General features: G+C 43.0%; 1 protein-coding gene across 3 annotated transcripts in view; it reads right to left on the reverse strand.

Moving 5' to 3' along the window:
- SIM2 (SIM bHLH transcription factor 2) overlaps positions 1-21127 on the reverse strand; it is a 98547-nt gene that overhangs the window by 46985 nt on the left and 30435 nt on the right. For all 3 annotated transcript variants that reach the window (XM_074996297.1, XM_074996278.1, XM_074996288.1), the window contains exons 5-6: positions 6074-6159; positions 2961-3160 (exon numbers count right to left, since the gene is read on the reverse strand). In XM_074996297.1, coding sequence (XP_074852398.1) covers positions 2961-3160; positions 6074-6159 — 286 coding nt within the window. The remainder of the gene's footprint in view (positions 1-2960; positions 3161-6073; positions 6160-21127) is intronic.

Raw genomic sequence — 21127 nt, forward strand, 5'->3', positions numbered from 1 at the left:
AAAGAGCCAGACCTTGCGTCTAGCTCTCCGCCCCGCCATTTCATGTGGGTGACCTGGCACAGCCACCGTAAAAGGCAGGCAGTCGTCTAAGGCCCACGTGGAGCTAGCTGCCTCCAGCAAAGGTGAGTGAGTGTGGGTTAGTGGGGAGGAGGAGGATAGGGTTCGATGCGGGGACTGGTGGTGTCTGGCTGTGGGGGAGGGAAGCGGTTCAGGTGGGCTGGCCCACGGCTCAGACAGACAGCTTGGGCAACTGGCCCCAGCAGCACTGGGGCTCCGGTGGGTAGCTTGGGCAGCTGGCCCTGGGAGCGCCAGAGCTTGGACAGCTGGTCCCAGCAGAACAGGGCTCAGGCAAGCAGCTCGGACAGCTGACCTGTGGCTGGTGGGCAGGAGCCTGGCCCCGGCAGCGTGGGAGTTTGGGTGGGCAGCAAGGGCGTCTGGCCCTGACAGCGTGGATTCTCAGGTGGGTGACTAAGGTGGCTGGCATGCAGCTCGGGTGGTTGGCCCTGGCAGCACGGGAGGCTTGAGTGGGTGGCTGACCCTGGCAGCATGGGGGCTCATGCGGTTGGCTCTGACAGTGTGGGGCTCGGGTGGGCCACTCAGGTGGCTGGCAGGTAGGCAGCTGGCCCCAGAGGCTCAGGTGGGCAGCTCGGGCAGCTGGTCCATGGCTGGTAGTCAGGCGGTTCAGGCAGCTGGTGTGCTGGCAGCTGGCCCCGGCAGCGTGGGGACTCAGGTGGGCAGTTGGCCTCAGCAGCACAGACGCTCAGGCAGGTGGCTTGTCCACAGCTTCAGCGGGCAGCTCGGGCGGGTGGCCCCAGCAGCACAGGGCTCAGGCAGCTGTCCAGCTTGGGTTGCACCAGGCACCACAAGATGGGACCTGCGCCGTTAGTCTGGGTGGTCGACAGTCAGTCTCCTAGGATTTCCCAACTTATGAAGAAAATGCAGCATCATCTTTCACAATAAATTAATTTGTTTCTGCTGTTTCTCATGTTAAATTACATCTGTATGAAATTACTGAGCCAAGAAAAACTATTTGTGCTTATTTTCAAATTTAAATAACATTTTTACACCAAAATTTTGTGTTTATTTTAAATTATGAATTGAATTTTTTGTTAAAGGGGGGTGGACGATGGTAAAAAAGAGGTATGAGGGATTCTCAAAAATCAAAAGGGGGGCGTAATGCTGAAAAGTTTGGGAACCGCTGCTATAAAGCATAACTGTATGTTAGAAAGAGACCACTCACGTTGTGTGTCTCTGGGCTCTGATTTGCGCTTTCCCATTGCTCATGTGGGAGTTCTTTCAGGCATCCACAAAGGTTGTATCAGCAGAATGTGCTGAGATGGTTCTGTTGGCTATTTCCCATAAATTCAGGAAGAGCTTGTGCCCTAGGCAATCTCATAAGCTGTCCCGGCCACTGCTATTTTTCTGAAGAGACTGAATATAATCTCTTACTTTACAATGGCCATTCAACATCAGTGTCACTCATATCTTTTCATCAGTCAATAATATCAGCACGGTTATGGACATTAGTCTCACAGCTAAGGGACTAATCTAGGATTTGGGAGACTGGGTTCAATTCCCAGCTCTGCCACAGACTTCCTGTGTTAGCTTGGGTAAGTCAGCTAATATCTCTGTGCCTCAGTTCTCCACCTCTAACAAAGGCACCGCAGCGCTTCCTTCATCTTTTATCTGTCCAGCCAGCTAAGATTGGAAACTCTTCAGAACATGAAAGCCATATCTACACATGCCCCTCGCTTTTGTTTTGCAAATAAGAGAATTTCATAGCGTGGTGCTTACTTCAAAACGTCTACATCTACACAGCCAGTCTGAATTTCGAAAGCAGCACTTTTGAAGTGTGACTGGCTGCCTTTCTGCTAACAAGGTGCTGAATATGCATGTCAAGGCCTCATTAACCTGTTCCAAAGTGCCTCATTAACATGCCCCTCCCAAAAGGGAGGGGAATGTGCAGAGACAGCCAAAGTGTTTTATGCGTTTGTACAGTTCCCACACCCACATCAGTTGAAGACTCTGGACACAGTGTTACACAAATAACTATAGTTTAGAAACAGACTTTGTAGGCTTGATATTTTAAAGATAAAACATTGCCTGATTTTCTGAGTCATTCTGAAATCTCCACATGCTTTTCAGTGTTTCTGTTCCATTTTAATTGATGATGACACAGAAACACTTATAGGCTGCGTCTACACGTGCACGCTACTTCGAAGTAGCGGCAGTAACTTCGAAATAGCGCCCGTCACGTCTACACGTGTTGGGCGCTATTTCGAAGTTGAAATCGACGTTAGGCGGCGAGACGTCGAAGTCGCTAACCCCATGAGGGGATGGGAATAGCGCCCTACTTCGACGTTCAACATCGAAGTAGGGACGTGTAGACGATCCGCGTCCCGCAACATCGAAATAGCGGGGTCCTCCATGGCGGCCATCAGCTGGGGGGTTGAGAGATACTCTCTCTCCAGCCCTTGCGGGGCTCTGTGGTCACCGTGGGCAGCAGCCCTTAGCCCAGGGCTTCTGGCTGCTGCTGCTGCAGCTGGGGGTCCGTGCTGCATATACAGGGTCTGCAACTAGTTGTTGGCTCTGTGTATCTTGCACTGTTTAATGAAAGTGTGTCTGGGAGGGGCCCTTTAAGGGAGCGACTTGCTGTTGAGTCCGCCCCGTGACCCTGTCTGCAGCTGTGCCTGGCTCCCTTATTTCGATGTGTGCTACTTTGGCGTGTAGACGTTCCCTCGCTGTGCCTATTTCGATGTTGGGCTGAGCAACGTCGAAGTTGAACATCGACGTTGCCAGCCCTGGAGGACGTGTAGACGTTATTCATCGAAATAGCCTATTTCGATGTCTCAACATCGAAATAAGCTATTTCGAAGTTGGGTGCACGTGTAGACGTAGCCATAGTTTGACAAAACCTAACTTCCAGATGCTATCTGAAGGAAACCAATGAGTCTGCTTACCTGGAATCGAGGAATATAAGTTTTAAATCCAGACTTGCTCTGAACATGAACATGTTATTGTGAAGCTTGATCTCAGTGATTGCACTGGGAGGTAAAGATTGACCCACGGCCACCAGTCCTATAATCTGGTAGCAGGAATCATACAGAGACATGTCCAGGATATACTGGCGGATCTTCAAATAGCCACTGCAGTGTATCACCTGGCACAGAAAGAAAGCAGAGTAAACGTACGAAGGTAAAGGCAGAGGTCTTATAGCTTTACGGCATCTGCTTCTGAGCCTATGTTGCATCTACTTCAGTGGTGAAACAAGCAACTTCTCTTAATAACTCCGCTTGTCTGACTCCAGTTTCAGGCTGCTGAGTGTCTTATTTCTAAGCAAAAATGGAGTCATGCTATGTACCTGTTACTGCCAACAGCCAAAGTAACCTGGTGTCAAAATTCAAGGGCCCTGGTGTCATATGGACTGTTTGTTCTCCAGCTAACGTTTTAAATTTAGGGACTCTAATATACATTTCATGTAGATACAACAAGATAATTCCCATACATTAACCACATAAACGAGAATTTGCCTTTGATGGTAACAGTCAGGCAGACATATGAATTCCCAGCTATGCTTTAACAGCCAATTTGATATATTAAAAACTACTTCTAATGAATTTCTTCTTCATTGTGATGAAAAGATACATTTTAAAAGATCTATGAATGTATCCCTAAGTATGTACCTGATCAAGTATCTATTTAGACAGTTAAAAGTCTAAACCGTCAGGGTTAGCTGGTCTCTGTTGGCAAGTTACCAATGCCAAGGGGCCAAATTCTAGCCTCACGTACATGTACATAATTCCAATTGCTATCCATGAGAGCTGCATGCATGTATAAGAACATAAGAACATAAGAATGGCCATACTGGGTCAGACCAAAGGTCCATCAAGCCCAGCATCCCATCTGCCGACGGTGGCCAATGCCAGGTGCCCCAGAGAAGGAGAACAGAAGACAATGATCAAGTGATTTATCTCCTGCCATCCATCTCCTGCCCTTGTTATGAAGGCTGGGGCACCATACTTTATCCCTGGCTAATAGCCATTTATGGACCTAACCTGCAAAAATTTATCAAGCTCTTTTTTAAACCCTAATAGAGTCCTGGCCTTCACAGCCTCCTCGGGCAAGGAGTTCCACAGGTTGACTGTGCGCTGTGTGAAGAAAAATTTCCTTTTATTAGTTTTGAACCTACTACCCATCAATTTCATTTGGTGTCCCCTAGTTCTTGTATTATGGGAAAAGGTAAATAATTTTTCTATATTCACTTTCTCCACACCATTTATGATTTTATATACCTCTATCATATCGCCCCTCAATCGCCTTTTTTCCAAACTGAAAAGTCCCAGTCTCTCTAGCCTCTCCCCATATGGGATCCTTTCCAAGCCCCTAATCATCTTAGTCGCCCTTTTCTGAACCTTTTCTAATGCCAATATATCTTTTTTGAGGTGAGGAGACCACATCTGCACGCAGTACTCGAGATGTGGGCGTACCATAGTTTTATATAGGGGAAGTATGATCTCTTTTGTCTTATTATCGATCCCTTTTTTAATAATTCCTAACATCCTATTTGCCTTACTAACTGCCGCTGCACACTGCGTGGATGTCTTCAGAGAACTATCCACTATAACTCCAAGATCCCTTTCCTGATCTGTCGTAGCTAAATTTGACCCCATCATGTATCCAATATTAAGGTTTAGCTATTAGGCTGTAAGAAGGGCTAAACAATGATTTGGGGGTAACCAAGGCAAAAGCAAAATCTCTTAAAAAATTTTGGAGGAACACAAACATTGTTAGTTTCTAAATGTTGCTATTGGACTATGCTCGTTCTGGCAAGGCTCAGATCCAAATATCATGCAGGAAACGTCACCAGTATTAAATGTCAAACCCACAATTTATATATATCCCTCAGTTTGTTTGTATAGCTCCTTTCTTTTGACTTGTACATTCTTCCAGTGAAAAGGAGCACATGTCCATTGCCTAAAGCAATCAATTAGCTATATAGCTAGAAACAGATTCCTCTTCAAGCTCCCCGTTCAACCATTAATTAACATAGTAGCCAACACAGACCCAGTGATGATAACTTACAAATCTCCCACCACAGCTTCTTCATTCCCTCACAATTAGGCATATCTGCTTTTCCTTGCACTTAATGCTGTTCAGTGATACCTTCTGAACTGTAAGCAGTGACCTAACTTTGAAGTCTTTGACAACAGAGTTACAGCAATACTCCAAGTTCTAGAAAATCCCACCTTTGAACAACATACACTGTAATCAGGTAATAGGCCTCCAAAAGAGACAATGGCAAAAGACACCGTTTGCTGACAAACTGTTTTCTAAGAAAGATAAAGGGATACCACCACATACTCAGATTTTGTAAAAATTATTTCAGTACAAATTAGGGGCTAGAAAAGCCTTCATTGCAGGACAGTTGTGCAGCCAGAGCCATACTTGAAGAAACAATTGTTTACGTGTAAACATCTGCACCTTGGAAGAATTCTAAGACCAGCAAGTCTCTGAGGTGTTCTTTCTCTTGCTGTTAAGACAGACATTTATTTTCAGTAGAGGGCCTTTCTCAGAGGTTGTTGACGTACCAGAAATGCACTGTTTAGCTTATGGGAGTATAAATACACAAAGTAAAGCTAAAAATACATGCCCGAATAGCATGTGCTAGTGACGTATTACAGCATTTCCCATTGACAATGATCAGGTGCAATAACTATTAACATAACGTATGATAAGAGGATGATAAATAAAACCTGATACTGTGATAGACATCAATTCTGAACTGAGATCTGCAGGAACACGGGGCCATATTCTGATGCCCTTACTTATCTTCAACAGCACAGAAAAAAAAAATCTCATCAAATCAATGGGACTGCCTGAGAAGTTGGGTATCATTCAGCATGACCATGGCTATCCAAATCTGGCCTGTAGCTCCAGGATGCACTGCCGGACTAATGGAAAATCTGCACGCGGGGTGGTGTTCTGACTCTTTTCAGTAGCACACTTCATTTTAGGACTAGCCATATGATAAAATCTGTTTCTCTTTGATCATTGCAAGGCTTTAGCACATTACCTTGTAGCCGCTACATGTCAATCCTGCATTTCTCTTGGCCAAGACACACTTCATCCGGAGAAAAAATGATCTTTCTATTTCATACTCTGAAAGCATAACCCATAGTAATGTCATTATTAACAGAGGCTTTACAAAGCACTCACAATGTCTACTTTCACAATTTGACAAATGTCTTTGTAGGATAGTTCAGCCATTCATATTAACCTTTACACTGTCATTGTTTTTAGGGCAAGAAAACAACAGAAAGATGGCCATGACACATTTTTGTCCCCACTCATCATCAGCTGTCCCTATGAAGGCCACTGATAGTTATGATTTGTTTTAAAGGTTAGAAGAGTTGAGGGCTGCAATATTTTCGGGTTCAACCAGCTGAGTGAGGGGGTCAGTCAATGTTTGTTTTGTAATCCCATGTGTGTTTTGTAACTACATAGTTCATTTTGGTCTCTGCGATGGATCCTGATCAGAGAGACCAGTACAAATCCAGGAAGACTGTGGGTGAGAGAGAAACCGACTTGGACAAAAAGAGTGTATTTTGCTAGATTATGTTTTAGGTGAATATGTTCACTTTTATTTGCATGCAGCCACCTCTACTTTTATTCCTTTTACTTGTCATATCTTAATCCGTCCTCCTTTGTCAATAATTTTGTTTTGCTGTCATTAGAAATCATCAGTACTGGTAAAATTCAGTGAAGTGCATGATCCTGATAAACCGGCAGATTGCAATGTTCTGTCTCTACAGAGGCAGAGAACCTAATGCTTTTTGTGAGGGGGTCTAGTCACTAGATTCTAGTGAGAGGGGCTGGACCTTGCAGAAAGGTGATGTGACATGAATTCGGATTTGGAAAGTAATACAGTCAGCCTGCAAGGAGAAGCTAAGATGGGCAAATTCAGAGGGAGGCTTATGGGCTGCTGAGATGAGAACGCTGAACCAATGTTGCACAGTCACACAAGATACCCAGGGCTACAAGGCAGACAATCATGAAACGCCATGCTGGCATGGTTAAACCCCAAAATGTCATAAAGGCAGTAGGCCTCCAACCTTTTTATTTAAAGCCTTTCCCTTGAGCAGTCACATTTCAACCTCTTCTGGGTTTACAAATTCAGTCTCCCATATAGTAGGATATAAAGGCAGCAGGTGAACCATGAACCAAGGTCTTGGAAGCAAAACAGGAAACACAGGACAGTACATGATTTTATAATGTCACTGTGCATTGCCAGTCATTGGGCCAAAACATACAAGCCTAAATATTTTATAAAGCTGCTACCTATTCAGGGCACTAACAAGTAGTGAGGGATGAAAAGGCATCTTTCAAAAAGTGGAAGGCAAATCCTACTGAGGTAAATAGAAAGGAACACAAACACTAGCAAATTAAGTGTAAAAATGCAATGAGGAAAGCCAAAAAAGATTCTAAGGAACAGCTACCCAAAAGCTCAAAAAGTAATAACAAAATGTATTTTAAATACATTAGAAGCAGGAAGCCTGCTAAAAAACCAGTGGGTCCCCTAGATAATACAAATATGAAAGGAGAAATCAAGGGTGATAAAGCCATTGCGGAGAGACTAAATGATTCTTTGCTTCAGTCTTCACGGCTGAGGATGTTGCAAAGATTCCCAAATCTGCACTGTTTTTTGTGGGAAATGAAACTGAGGAACTGTCCTGGATTGAAGTGTCATTAGAGGTGGTTTTGGAACAAACAGATATACTTAATGTTAACAAATCACCGGTTCCAGATGGCATTCATCCAAGGGTTCTGAAAGAACTCAAATGGGAAATCACAGAACTATTAACACTAGTTTGTAACCTGTCCTTTGGATCAGCTTCCGTACCTAATGACTGGAAAATAGCTAATGTGACACCAATATTTTAAAAGGGCTCTAGAGGTAACCCTGGCAATTACAGACCGGTAAGTTTAACGTCTGTTCTGGGCAAATAAGTTGAAACAATAGTAAAGAATAAAATTGTCAGGCTCATAGAAGAACATAATTTGATGGGCAAAAATCAACATGGTTTCTGCAGAGGGAAATCACGTCTTACTGATCTGTTAAGAGTTCTTTGAAGGGGTTAACAAACATGCAGACAGGGGAGATCCAGTGGATACAGTACACTTAGATTTCCAGAAAGCCTTTGACAAGGTACCTCATCAAAGGCTCTTATGTAAATTAAGTTGTCGTGGGGTAAGAGGGAAGATCCTTTCATGGATTGAGAACTGGTTAAAAGACAGGAAACAGAGGGTAGGCACACATGGTAAATTTTCCCAATGGAAAGGGGTACTAGTGGTGTCCCCAAGGGTCAGTCCTAGGACTAATCCTGTTCAGTTTATTCATAAATGATCTGGAGACGGGGGTGAGCAGTGCGTTGGCAAAGTTTGCAGATGACACTAAATTGTTCAAGATAGTCAAGACAAAGGCAGACTGTGAAGAACTTAAAAAAGATCTCATCAAACTGAGAGACAGGGCAATAAAATGGCAAATGAAATTTAATGTGGATAAGTGTAAGGTAATGCACATTGGAAAAAAATAACCCCCAACTATACTTACAGTATGATGGGGGCTAATTTAGTTATAACTAATCAGGAAAGAGATCTTGGAGTTATCGTGGATAGTTCCTTGAAAACATCCACAGTGTACAGAGGCTGTCAAAAAGGCAAATAGGATGTTAGGTCTTATTAAGAAAGGGATAGAAAAATAAGACAAGGAGTATCCTACTGCCCCTATATAAATCTATGGTACACCCACATCTTGAATACTGTGTACAGATGTGGTCTCCTCACCTAAAGAAAGATATCCTGGCACTGGAAAAGGTTCAGAAAAGGGCAACTAAAAATGATTAGGGGCCTGTAATGGGTCCCATATGAGGAGAGGCTAAAAAGATTGGGACTTTTCAGTTTAGAAAAGAGGAGACGGAGCAGGGACATGATAGAAGTATATAAAATTATGACAGGGGTGGAGAGGGTGAATAAGGAGAAGTTATTTACTTGTGCCTGTAATACAAGAACTAGAGGACACCAAATGAAATTAAAGGGTAGCAGGTTTAAAACTAATACAAGAAAGTTCTTCACTCAGCGCACAGTTAACCTGTGGAACTCCTTGTCAGAGGAGACTGTGAAGGTTAGGACTATAACAGAATTTAAGAAAGAGCTAGACAAATTCATGAAGGTTAGGTCCATAAAATGCTATTAACCAAGGGTAGGAATGGTGTCCCTGGTCTCTGATTGTCAGAGACTGGAGATGGATGGCAGGAGACAAATTGCTTGATCATTGTCTTCGGTCCACCCCCCCGGGGCACCTGGCACTGGCCACAGTCGGCAGACAGGCTACTGGGCTTGATGAACCTTTGGTCTGACCCAGCATGGCTGGTGTTGTGTTCTTATGTTAAGCAGGCTCCTCTTAAGAGAAGTTTTTAAGACAAATTTTAATGGAAGTCACTGATGTTTTGTAATTTAAGCTCTGCTCAGGTTTACCTTATTTTTCTTTTAAAAGAAACACTTTCATTGTAGCATCTCAGGCTAAAGAATTAACTCTCAGCATTATAATCTATTTAAAAAATCCTAGAATACATTTACAGATAAATGAAGCACTTTTCATGTTAGAACTATGCTTAAAAGGGGGGGGAAAAGTAACACACATTGATTATCACCTTGCACAGGTTGAACCTCTCTGCTCCGCTACACTCTTATCTGGAAACAGTCATAGTCCAGCATGATTTTAGTTAGCTGAATTTCCACTTACCATGGCTATGGCCAAGTTTCCTACGGCCCATAAAGTTTGTTTACAGCCACCAGTCCTGGCTCTCAGTGTTCTGTGCTGTTATTTAGCTGCAGTTTACCCCCTAAATGTCTTCTAAAAGCCTGGTATGCAGTGGAAGTGTTGGAAATGCTGCTAGGCAACACTGATCTCCCATGGTCCAGCAAATTCTCTGGTTTCGCACTGGTCAGGTCCCAAGGGTGCCTGATTAGAAAAGTCCAACCTGTATTTACCTTCCAAGTAAACTGCTTTTTCTATTTACTGAACTGAATACCAAAGAATTCCCTTACAAACTTGCTGGCCTGTTCTGCCAAAATGCCACCCTCAGGATTATTTAAGCATTATGGTTTTAATGTTCAATTAAATGTTATAAAAGGCTAATTTGGGGGGCGGGGTTTACAATATGACATTGGACTGGAATTCTGGCAAAAATATCCTCCTCTGGAAACACCCCACCCCCATGCATCTGATGAAGCAGGTCTTTGGCCATGAAAGCTTATGCTCCAAAATATCTGTTAGTCTATAAGGTGCCACAGGACTTGTTGTTTTTGGCAAAACATTGTAATCATTTATCTTTCTAATGCAAACTAGTTTCTTGTGACTACACTGGGCACTGAACCGAACTGGCACACCTACTATCCCGTTTAAATAAGTAGATGGGAGGAAGACTGGGGCTAAGGTATAGGACTTCCTTCCAGCTCTGGCTCCTTGAATGAGCTCGAGTAAGTCATTTACTCTGCCTCAGTTTCCTGTTTGTACAATAGGAACAATACTTTCTTCCCTCCTGGTGATGTTGAGAATAACTTTATAATAACCCTTAAAGGACAGGCGATGATGGGGGCCATCTAAATCTTTTTTTTTCTTTTTAAACATTGTGTTTATTAACAGAGCCAATTCACTTTGACCAATATTTCTGAAGCACTAATTTTGTAATTCCATCGAAAATAGGTTTTGTGTACACAATAGTTCCAATAGTCCGGCCTTCCTGAGGCTGTAACAGTAGGGCCATGATACACTAATAAGGTGGCAAAGTAATAATTTCTCCCTTTGTCAATAAAAAGTCCTCAATCTGTCAGTGTTTGTGGTAAGGGATGATTCTCTCCTGGGAAATTCCATTAAGTTTTTATTCTTCTTACAGCAACTATCAAATGGGTAATCATGGCTTTGTATCTGTTGTACAGTACAGAATTTTTAAGAAAAATTCACAAATACCTGTTATCTCCTTAAAGTTATTTCCAAACTCTTTTCAAAGTGTCTGAATTGTTGGACACAGCTGTAATATGTGAAGAAACCAACACGTCATTGCAGTCACTTCGCCATTTATCCAAGCTAATGTGCTTAATTGTAGTAGAGACCTCTAACATGATTTTTGCTTTGTTTTGTTTTATGAACATGCATACTGAGGTACAGGACTGCTGCTCATAACACTCATCCTTTATTTCCTGGAATAAGCCTGAGTTCCACATCTTTGTGAAACTGCATTTCCTTCATGGAAGAACTGAAAATATTTCTACATAAAGGTAGAAAGTAAATCATAGTCTCATAATAGTGACAAGTAATTTCCACTGTTAATTTCATTGCTAACTGCTCAGATGGTGGGTTGAAAAATGTAGCAATTGCGGATAGTCGTACAACAGAACTTAAGATCTCTTGCAAGCTGATTTTTTTCCCTTTAAATTATCTGAACGAAACACCTCAAAGAGATTGCCCAACCCTTATAACACAAGCATGCTGCCAGCTGTTAAAGCCCCCAGAGCTTTACCAGGGTCAAACTTGGTGTTATGTACTATGGCCATTAGAACAGTTGGGTCTGGGCTTAATTTTTTGTTATCCCATGCTTTGATTATTGTTTTCAGAAAAGGGTAGGTTCTATAACATTATAGATACATTATTTTCAGATTAGAGTGTGTCTTCATCCAAGAAACCACATGGCGTTGGATTGTAGAACAGGCACAGCATCCTGTCTATACCTCCCTGGCTCCCCTGCCCCCAAATTATCCAAAAAACCAAAATTTCTGATTTAGTTTTATTTTAATATTTGGTAGCATTAGTCCTCCTATTTGTCAAGATTGTTGTAGGGGAGCCTGGTTGACTTTTGGCTTTTGTGGTCCTCAAATGATATGCTCATCAGGGTTACTGATCAAGAGGTTTTTCTGGGATGATTATTGATAATAGATGGAAGGAAAAAAGTTTATTATACTTCCAATCAGTTGAATGATATAATTTTCCCTAGATGTGAGACTTTGTACTTTGACCAGTTTTCTACACCTGTTCTAACTTAATCAGAGGAGTGTAATGAATATTACAGAGAACTGGCTTTTTTGATACATGTACTCCCAGTTTATCTTAATGAGGTTGTCACCCATTTGTAATTATCAGTTATGGTCTTTTCAAGTTGGGATCCCTACCAAAATTTCAAATTTCAGACTTAAAATAATTTATTTTTAAATGTGAAACTTAACTTTACTAAATTCCAGGTGTTCCTCTTGTAATTCAAGGAACCTTTTGTGTTTCGCCCATATTTCTTCATATTGCCACATTAGCCTGTGCATGTGTCTGCTGTAATGAATTCTGTACAGTGTGCTTGAACAGATTCCAGCTACTCATTAAAAACTATCTGAGAAATCACCAAAAAAGTAGTTAACATAAAAGCCAGCATAAAGCCAAATAATTATTTGAACACCTACCATGCAACAAGAGCATCAGTTCCTAAAGCAAACAACACATTAAGAAGAAAACTCCAGAGAGACTATATTGTACCTGGATTTTTTTAAAAATTAAATTTATTATATTTTAGTTTGCATGAAGTGTGTTATTTCAATTATCCCCTTTCCTTTTTTAGGTTGTACATTAGACAGTATGTCTGACGTTAAGCGCTGTTTAAAAATAAAATGGTCTGTTCAGAATTCAGTCATTGCTGGATTGCTCTTTCCCACCCCCCACTGTTGCAAGCAGCATAAATGTCATGGTGCACAAAATGAAGAGCATCTGGCTATTTTGGATGATGAATTTAGGCATTTGTTCATTCACTGCACATGACTAAAACAAGATTCTTAAGCATTTCTGTGAAATTATGTTTAACATTACATAACCCAAAATTATCCTTCAGGGTAGAAGTATGAAATCCATCATCACTGCTCTAACGAGTTTTTCATCTCTTATGAAAGAAAGCAGGTATTAAAATTATCACCCTTCAGTCTTCTCTTCTGCAAACTAAATAAGCCCAAATCCCTCACCCTCTCCTTACGGGTCTTGTGCTCCAGCCGCCTAATTATTTGCTGAACAGAGGGGAATAACCACTTCTCTAGATCTGCTCACAGTGTTCCTCCTAATGTACCCTACTATGACATCAGCATTCTTGGCTACAAGGGCACACTGTTTACTCATATCCAGCCTTTCACCCACCACAACCCTGAGGTCCCTTTCCACTGTACAGTTGCTTAGCCAGTCGGTCCCCAGCCAGTAACAATGCTTGGGATTCTTACGTCCCAAGTGCAGGACTCTACACTTCCCCTTGCCAAACCACATCACATTTCTTTCGGCTCAATCCTCTAATTTATCCAGGTCACTCTGGATCCTATCTACCTCTCCCCCTAGCTTAGTGTCGTCTGCAAACTTGCTGAGGGTGCAATCCAGTCCCTCATCCAGGTCATTAATAAAGATGTTGAACAACACCGGCCCCAGAACCGAGCCTTGAGGCACTCGGCTTGAAACCGACCGCCATCCAGATATTGAGCCACTGATCACTACTCGTTGGGCCCAGCCGTCAGGCCAGCTTTCTATCCATCTTATAGTCCATGGATTCAATCCATACTGCCTCAAAATTTATACGCAAGAATGCTGTGGGAGACTGTATCAAAAGCTTTGCTGAAGTCAAGGTATATCACATCCACTGACTTCCCCATGTACAAAGAGCCTGTTACCTCATCATAGAAGTTAATCAGATCGGTCCCTTCGTGAATCCATGTTGACTACTCTTGATCACTTTCCCTTCTTCCAAGTACTCAAAAATGGATTCCTTGAGGATCCCTCCATTATTTTCCCAGGGACTGAGGTAATGCTGACTGGTCTATGGTTCCCTGGATTGTCCTTCTTTCCTTTTTTAAAGATGGACACTCCATTTGCCTTTTTCCAGTCATCTTTTGAAATCAAGGTTCTCTATATTACTGCTCACCTTTCTTCTAGCCCAATACTCTCTCTTCTGACAGTGGTCAGTGCTGGGTGCCCCTAGGTAATGAACAGAACAGGTAATCATCTAGTGATCCATCCCATGTCACCCATTCACAGCTACTGGCAAAGAGAGGCTAGGGACTCCATCCCTGCTCATCCTGGACTGTAATCACCAGGTTCACCTCTAGAGGCCTTTTTTAAAAATGGATATCACTTTAGCTACCTTCCACTCATTTAGTGCAGAAGCTGATTTAAAGGCTTTTTACAAACAGTTTTGTAACTTAACGCATTAAAATCTTGTAAATCTTTCCAATGTTATAATGGGGGGATATTGATTTGGACATAGGACCCTGACAACTCGGGCAAGCTTTAAAGAGCAAGGGGAGGAAGATCACTAGAACAGAATTTAGAGTAACCAATAAACAGAAGCAAAAAGAAAAAGAAAACCACTTGCAAAATAAATTGATAAAAGTGGCTTTTCACTACTATTTCAGGAGAAACAAACTCTTTAGTGGGAAGGCTCTTTACACCAGTGATTTATGTGAAGTCAGAGAAGATTAACTGATGAATTATGAGCTGTTTGGATAAAATCCTCACTTCCGAAGTCAAGCAACGATTTTTCTTTTCCCATCTCAAAACTCCTCTTGACTTCAGTGAGGCCAGGATTTCATTCTACACTTCAGTAATTAATGAGTCCATAAAGGCATTGAGAATACAAGAGTAAACAAGCAGTTTGATAAATTAAACAATAACCACCCTTCCATCAGTTTTAAAAAGTGGATTTACCTAAGCCAGATGCATATCTGGGGCAGTGGTTCCCAAACTTTTCTCTCATGCAACCCTCCAGCTCCATTTTGTATTTTTTTTTTGGTGACCCACCCATTGTTCTGGTTTGGCAGTTCTAGCCCTGACCAGATGTGGAGAGGGCAGCAGGAGGCTGTGGCTGGGTGAGCCCCACTGTATCAGCAGCTCTTGTTCCACGAGCTTCAGCCCAGTTCTTCATTCCAGTCATTGGGACCTGGTCACCAGTGTCACAGTATCACTGCTTTGACCCAGCTGCCCTGAAGGACAGAAGTGTATGTTTGCCTAGGCCAAGGTCCACTGATGGGTTAATCCGACCCTGGACAAAGAGTCTTCCCTATGAATACATTCATGGTCATGATCCATCACGTGGGAAACACTGCCCTAAGAGCTAGATTTTCATTACATTTGCAGAGAGGCATATGCATTAAGATCTCTATGTAAAACAGGAACAAAAAAAATGCCTGAATGCCAAAGAAGATGTTGGCAACTGCTCATCTTAATTTTCACTAATACATTAGCAAAGAGAAAATACACATATAGAAACTGATTACCAACCATTTGGCAAATTGGTTTAAAAACTCCATGGCACTGCCTAGAATCTCATGTATGATGCAAAAACTTTTCCATGTGTAATACAAAGATGGTAAAATGTAGATGCCATTGGTAGAGCAATAAAGAAATTACCCACCACCTGAAAGTAGGTATGCAACTCACTGTAAAACATGTGTCTACTATGGTGCCACTTGTAAAATGAACAGAATTCCACACAAACACAAAAAACTAGTTGTATGTAAACTGAAATTAACATTTTTATAAGGCTATCCCAAAGAAAGAGCCCAATTAGACACTGCCCTGAGCCTATTTTGGAAAGAAAGTGGTGTGTACGACAACAGACAGCTGTAAGGAGAGGGACTGATTGCTCCAAAAGTGTTGAGAAAATAAATACTGACAAACACACACCAGGTATCTAGGTCTAAAAAAGGAAAGCAAGGAACAGACATCCTGTATGGGACTGAGATAAGAGCTTCTGTAATTAATGTGTCAGTTAAATATATGTAATTGCTTCAGACAAGCACAAACAAAAAAGCCAGTCATGAAACCCTAGCCTTACCCTGACTGACCCTAAAAGAGGACCTATTTGAATTTGACATTAACCTATTTCCTACTAATTTATCACTACTCTAAATAGAACGGTCACAATGAACAAGCTCACCAAATAAACGATTACTGGTATAAAGATGGCAAATGAGTCAGGCTCCTCCTGCTGGATTCCTTTCACAGAAGCCTGAGGCTGTGGCCACACTAGCCCCTCCTTTCGGAGGGGCTATGGTAATGTAGCACTTGGGAATATGCTAACGAGGTGCTATCATGAATATGCAGCACCTCATTAGCATAACAACAGCTGTACATGCTTTGAAACTCCTGGTTTCAAAACACATGCCACCTGTGTAGCCAAGGGGCCTTTCAAAACGACCCCGATTTCAAAAGTCCCTTATTCCCATCTGGTTTTGGAAATAAGGGGCTTTTTAAATCAGGGGTCCATTTGAAAACACCCCCAGGCTACATGGGTGGCATGTGTTTCGAAACGAGTGAGGCTGCCATTATGCTAATGAGGCACTGCATATTCATGGCCCTAGCCCCTCCGAAAGGAGAGGCTGGTGTGGCCACAGCCTGAGTGTTCAACTGCTTAATCCTGTGTTTTTTGCTTGCTGGAGTTATGCAAAATTTAGGCACCAATCCTTGGCTTTAAGACTTTTGGCATGCAGTCCAGGGTAAACCTTAGTGTCTGACAATTAACTTCACAGTCAAGCTTCACGGAAACTGAAACTAGTGTCATCTCCTCCAATCTTTCCCACCTTATAATCTCGGCAAAGTGTGAGCTTCTTGGTTTATAGTTACCTCTTCAGGAGTATGAGCTGAGGCAGAGATGAGGATTTTTTTTTTTTTTTTTTTAAAAAAAGAACACACTGGGCCCCACTTTTCATCCCTGCAATTAGCAGCCCTTCCCCCACCAACTTGTCTAATGTAATCCAAACCAATAAAAATTTCAGTTATGTTCCTGTGATTAAAAAACCCTTTTGGCATATGTAAGAAAATAAGTACATAGTATGTAAAAAATTTATCAATCAATATATAAATGCAAATACACATACATAAAAACAGTAACATATTTCAATATTTTTAATGAGATGGATGATCCTGAGACCCAGCAGCCAATCGTGCTGCTCCCCCCCATTTGAAATATCATGCCCCACCGAGGAAGCCCGCCCCACACTTTGCACACCCCTGAGCAACAGGAACAAGACACAAAGACTTCATACAGATCCTAAAATGCCAGATTTTTTTACTTAGAAAGCATAAGAAATATAAATCTCTCTGCATCTCCCTGCCTCAGCTTTCCTTCACCAGTCTGGAGAGTTCTTTTGGTTTTGGCAGAGTCTTCTGGAGTGTTCAGAATCCTTCCCTTGAAACTCATGACTTCTCTTCAGGACCATGAAGCATTCTCTGTCTGTGGTTGGGCCCATCATTAAACTAGAACTTCCCTGACCCACTACCACTGTCTCTTCTGCTTACTAGCCTCAAACTTCTTGATTCTCCAAGAGCCTTCCAAAATCCCGTCAGAGAGTCCTTTTTATCTCCCAGTTTGGTCATCTTTGTCCTGTTGGGAATTCTGCACTCTCTCCACGTGCCCTTCTGCAGTCAGGTGGTGGTCATCCCCGCCCCCATGGGGGTTGAGGGAGGCCATATCACCTCACTACATCGTCGAGATCTCAGTCCAATATTGGGGAATTAGGAGGCTGGCACTAATGTCTCAACAGTATGAACAGAGTTGGATTCCCAGATAGGCAGCTATCTTTGGCTCGTGAAGCAGGTTCTCCCAGGAGTCAATATGCCTTATTTCAAAAGCAGGACTGAACAGTCAACAGGAAATAGCCATAGGACTCTTTGACAGGGGAACTAAGCAAAAGCTGTAGCCACTTGACTCTAGTCTCTTGCTGCAGAGAAAGGGCTCACCCGGTTGTCACTCAGCTCTAGGCTCTGGTGGCAGAACCAGACCAAATCCCCAATCAATTAGTCCTAGGCCCTTAAAACAGAACAGCAGAACCCAGCAGTTAATCAGCTCTGGACTCTTGCAACAGAGCCAAGCAAACCCAATAATAAATGTACCCTGGCCTCATGATGCTAAGGCAGCGCACGCCCAAGAATCAATCAACTCTGGTCTCTTGCTTCAGAGACTGAGCACCTGCCCCACAGTCACCTAGCTCTGGACTCTCATTTGCAGAAACAAAACAAAACCAGCAGTCAGTTGACTATGTCCTCTTGTTGCAGAGCACAAGCAGAACCCTGTAACCAATTAGCTTTAGACTCTGGTTGCAGAGCCTGAGGAAAACCCCAGCAGTTAGATGGCCTAGATCCTACAAAATCAATAAACATAGACCAGTCGGCCTAACAAGGGGAGATTGCTACATCGGGGTGGGGTGGGCAGGTGCAGTCTGGGCCCAACTGGCTCCACCAAACCATAACCCAGGGCCCTAACAGTGGTGGAGTGGGCCACCACTGGGTCAGTGGGGATTCCTGTCAAAACACACAGGACATGCCTCCAGGTAGCACTGCAGTCAGACTGCTTTGAGCCACTTCCTCCCCTCCCCTCAGGGTGTACCTCGATCACCAAGGCATTGTCTACCTCCTCCTGGTAGGTGACCCAGGTGACTTTCCAACAGGTCCAGGGAAACATCAAGCTCACCAGTGAGCAGAGTATTGATGTGCTCGGTCACAGAGTTGGTGTTCAGGATCCACCTGCCTTCTTTGGTGTCTCTACTGCAACTGAGCAAGAGGTCTAGCCCTTTATCCTCCCCGTCCAGGCAGTGTACTTTTGGTGGGATGGGTGAAGCAGTTCTTGTTCCGCTCACTTAGCCAGGGAGGGTGGTTCCTCCCCCTCTGACTCAGAGGAAGGCTGCCCCACCACGCCTGCTCCTTCCAGACAAGCTTCAGTTGGCCTTTTTTCTGTACCCAATGTTCAGTCCAGAGCACAGTCACTAAGGTTAATGACTCTCCATTCCATAGCTCTGTCAGCAAATAGGGAAATTCCACATCTCCACAGATGATACAATTAATTATTTTCTTCACAATTTTCCTAATACACAATCCACCAGAATTCATAAGATGTATGGGCAAATTCCCCAAATCACCACAGCCGGACATGGAATACAGGACCATGGATGCTGGTTTTCAAGAGCAGATGTTCAAGAATTTGTGAAGGCCTCCTCAGCTAAACTCATAACCTCCTTGCCAAAAATAGCAACAGAACAACAAATTGCCTACAAGCTATTCTAAGAGAGTAAAATCTCCTAATGAAATCCAAACACAATGGTAGCATCGATCCCTAAAAGTCCACCGAAAGCATCAGTTCCCCTCAGAAACAATACAAATGATCAGACAAACTAAAAAGCTCATTTCTGACAGAAGCTCAGCTACTCAAGCCCTGAAAAAGTACAAACGTGCAACTATAACAACTGGAGGAAAGAGAAAGACACAAACTGTACTTTGACATGAATGCAACGCCACTGTCCAGCCTGAGAGCTGAACAGCTAGTCCATCTGAGAATGGGCAATTACTTTTGGAAGCATGCTAGTTTTGTCACATCTACAGAGATGCAGAGAAAATGGAACAGATGAGTATACACAAGGATCTCTGTTCACTCTAGCAGAGTTGCTGTCAAGATCCCAGGTGCAGAGATTTCAGACACGTGTAAAAGCAGAACAATCCAGTTAAGCAGAAATGCAACACCAGAAGTCTGGCATGTGCCATGTTATTAGTGGCCACGTCCTGAGAAAACCAATCCAGTCTCTCAGGACTGAAACAAACAATAACTGATTGACTTAAGCAACCTTGAAAAGTGCAGCAGCTACACTAGTGTCATCATGTACTATTAGTAAATGATGCAACAATGCTAAAAGTTGAGCCTATGAGTATGTCCACTATGGACTAGAAGATGTTTCCAGTCTGAGCTGTATGTTTCATGTTGTCAATGCAGTGCTTTGCCTTCTCCTCTGACATGCCTGATTGCTAAGCATTACTGTGCTCAGTCAGTATACAGCACCACACTAAGCCTCTACACACTACAAGCAGCAGCACTGGTGATTCAGCAGGTGAGACCTTCCTTCGGAGCTGACAATGAACCAATGCCTCAGTAGGATGTTATCAAAGTATTCTCCTCCCAAAGGTTCTCTCTCTTCAGTAAGACACCATACACCTATGTCATGACCACCTGTGGTTATTAAAGAACCTTTTGCAATCTTCATAAAGGAAGAGTTTTTGCCTTTTGTGTCAAAGCCAAATTCCAAATCCAAACTGCATTTATACATCAAGACATAGCTGTGTTAGTCTGTTATCTTCATAATACAAAAAAGGAGACCTGTAGCACATGCAAGGCACTACATTTAGCCTTTTGGAATGGAAATACACCAACTACATGAAAAACTCGTGCAGGTCCAGACAATCACCGAATAAATTGTTCTGTCAGTCAATAAGATGCTACAGGACTGCTTTTTTGTTTTGCATTTATACATGTTCTCCTATTTTCTGTTGGATAAAGTATTTTGTCAATTTCTCTCTTAAAATAAAAATGTAGCTGTATAAATGTACCTGTAATGTTCTGCCTCTGAGGGGGCTTCATAGCAGAGGTGGATGAAATGATCCTTGTACAGAATCTGAATAGCCGTTAAAACTGCAAATGCTCCAAGAGCTTTGGGATAAATAATACTAACAAATTTAGGAGGACTACTTACTACCTATGCTACTGCAAGCCATAATGCTGAGCTACCATATCAGCTCAATACCCATTCTGCATTTGTATACACCAGAGGTGGGCAAGGTCTGGCCCACGGGCCTGCCAAGCTCTTTAATCTGTCCCACAGCCTGCCCCAGCAGCAGGCAATAGCACTGCTCCAAGAAGCTGGCAGCTCCCTGAGGCCCTCTGTGTTATGGAAGTGGGAAGAGTTTTGTAAGCTGTCAGTACTCCCAGCAAAATCTCTCAGCTGCTACTGTCCAGAAACCAGCCAATGGGAGCTGAAAAATTTTGCTGGGGGTGGGATCAGTGCAGCACACCTTCTCAGCTCCCATTGGCTGGGGGCAGGGAATGCACACAAAGCCCTCCCCAAGAGTACAGAGACACACACAGAACAGCCACTGGATGGGACCTGGTGGCAGGCAGAGAAGCCTGCCTGACAGTGCTGCTGGCTGACAGTTGCTTATGTAAGTACCTCAAGCCAGAGCCTGCCTCCGGCACCGCACCCCAACTCCCTCCCAGGCTCTCTAACCCCTCCTCCCAAACTA

This window comes from Carettochelys insculpta, chromosome 1 (assembly GCF_033958435.1).
Source record: "Carettochelys insculpta isolate YL-2023 chromosome 1, ASM3395843v1, whole genome shotgun sequence".
NCBI classification, from domain to species: domain Eukaryota; kingdom Metazoa; phylum Chordata; order Testudines; family Carettochelyidae; genus Carettochelys; species Carettochelys insculpta.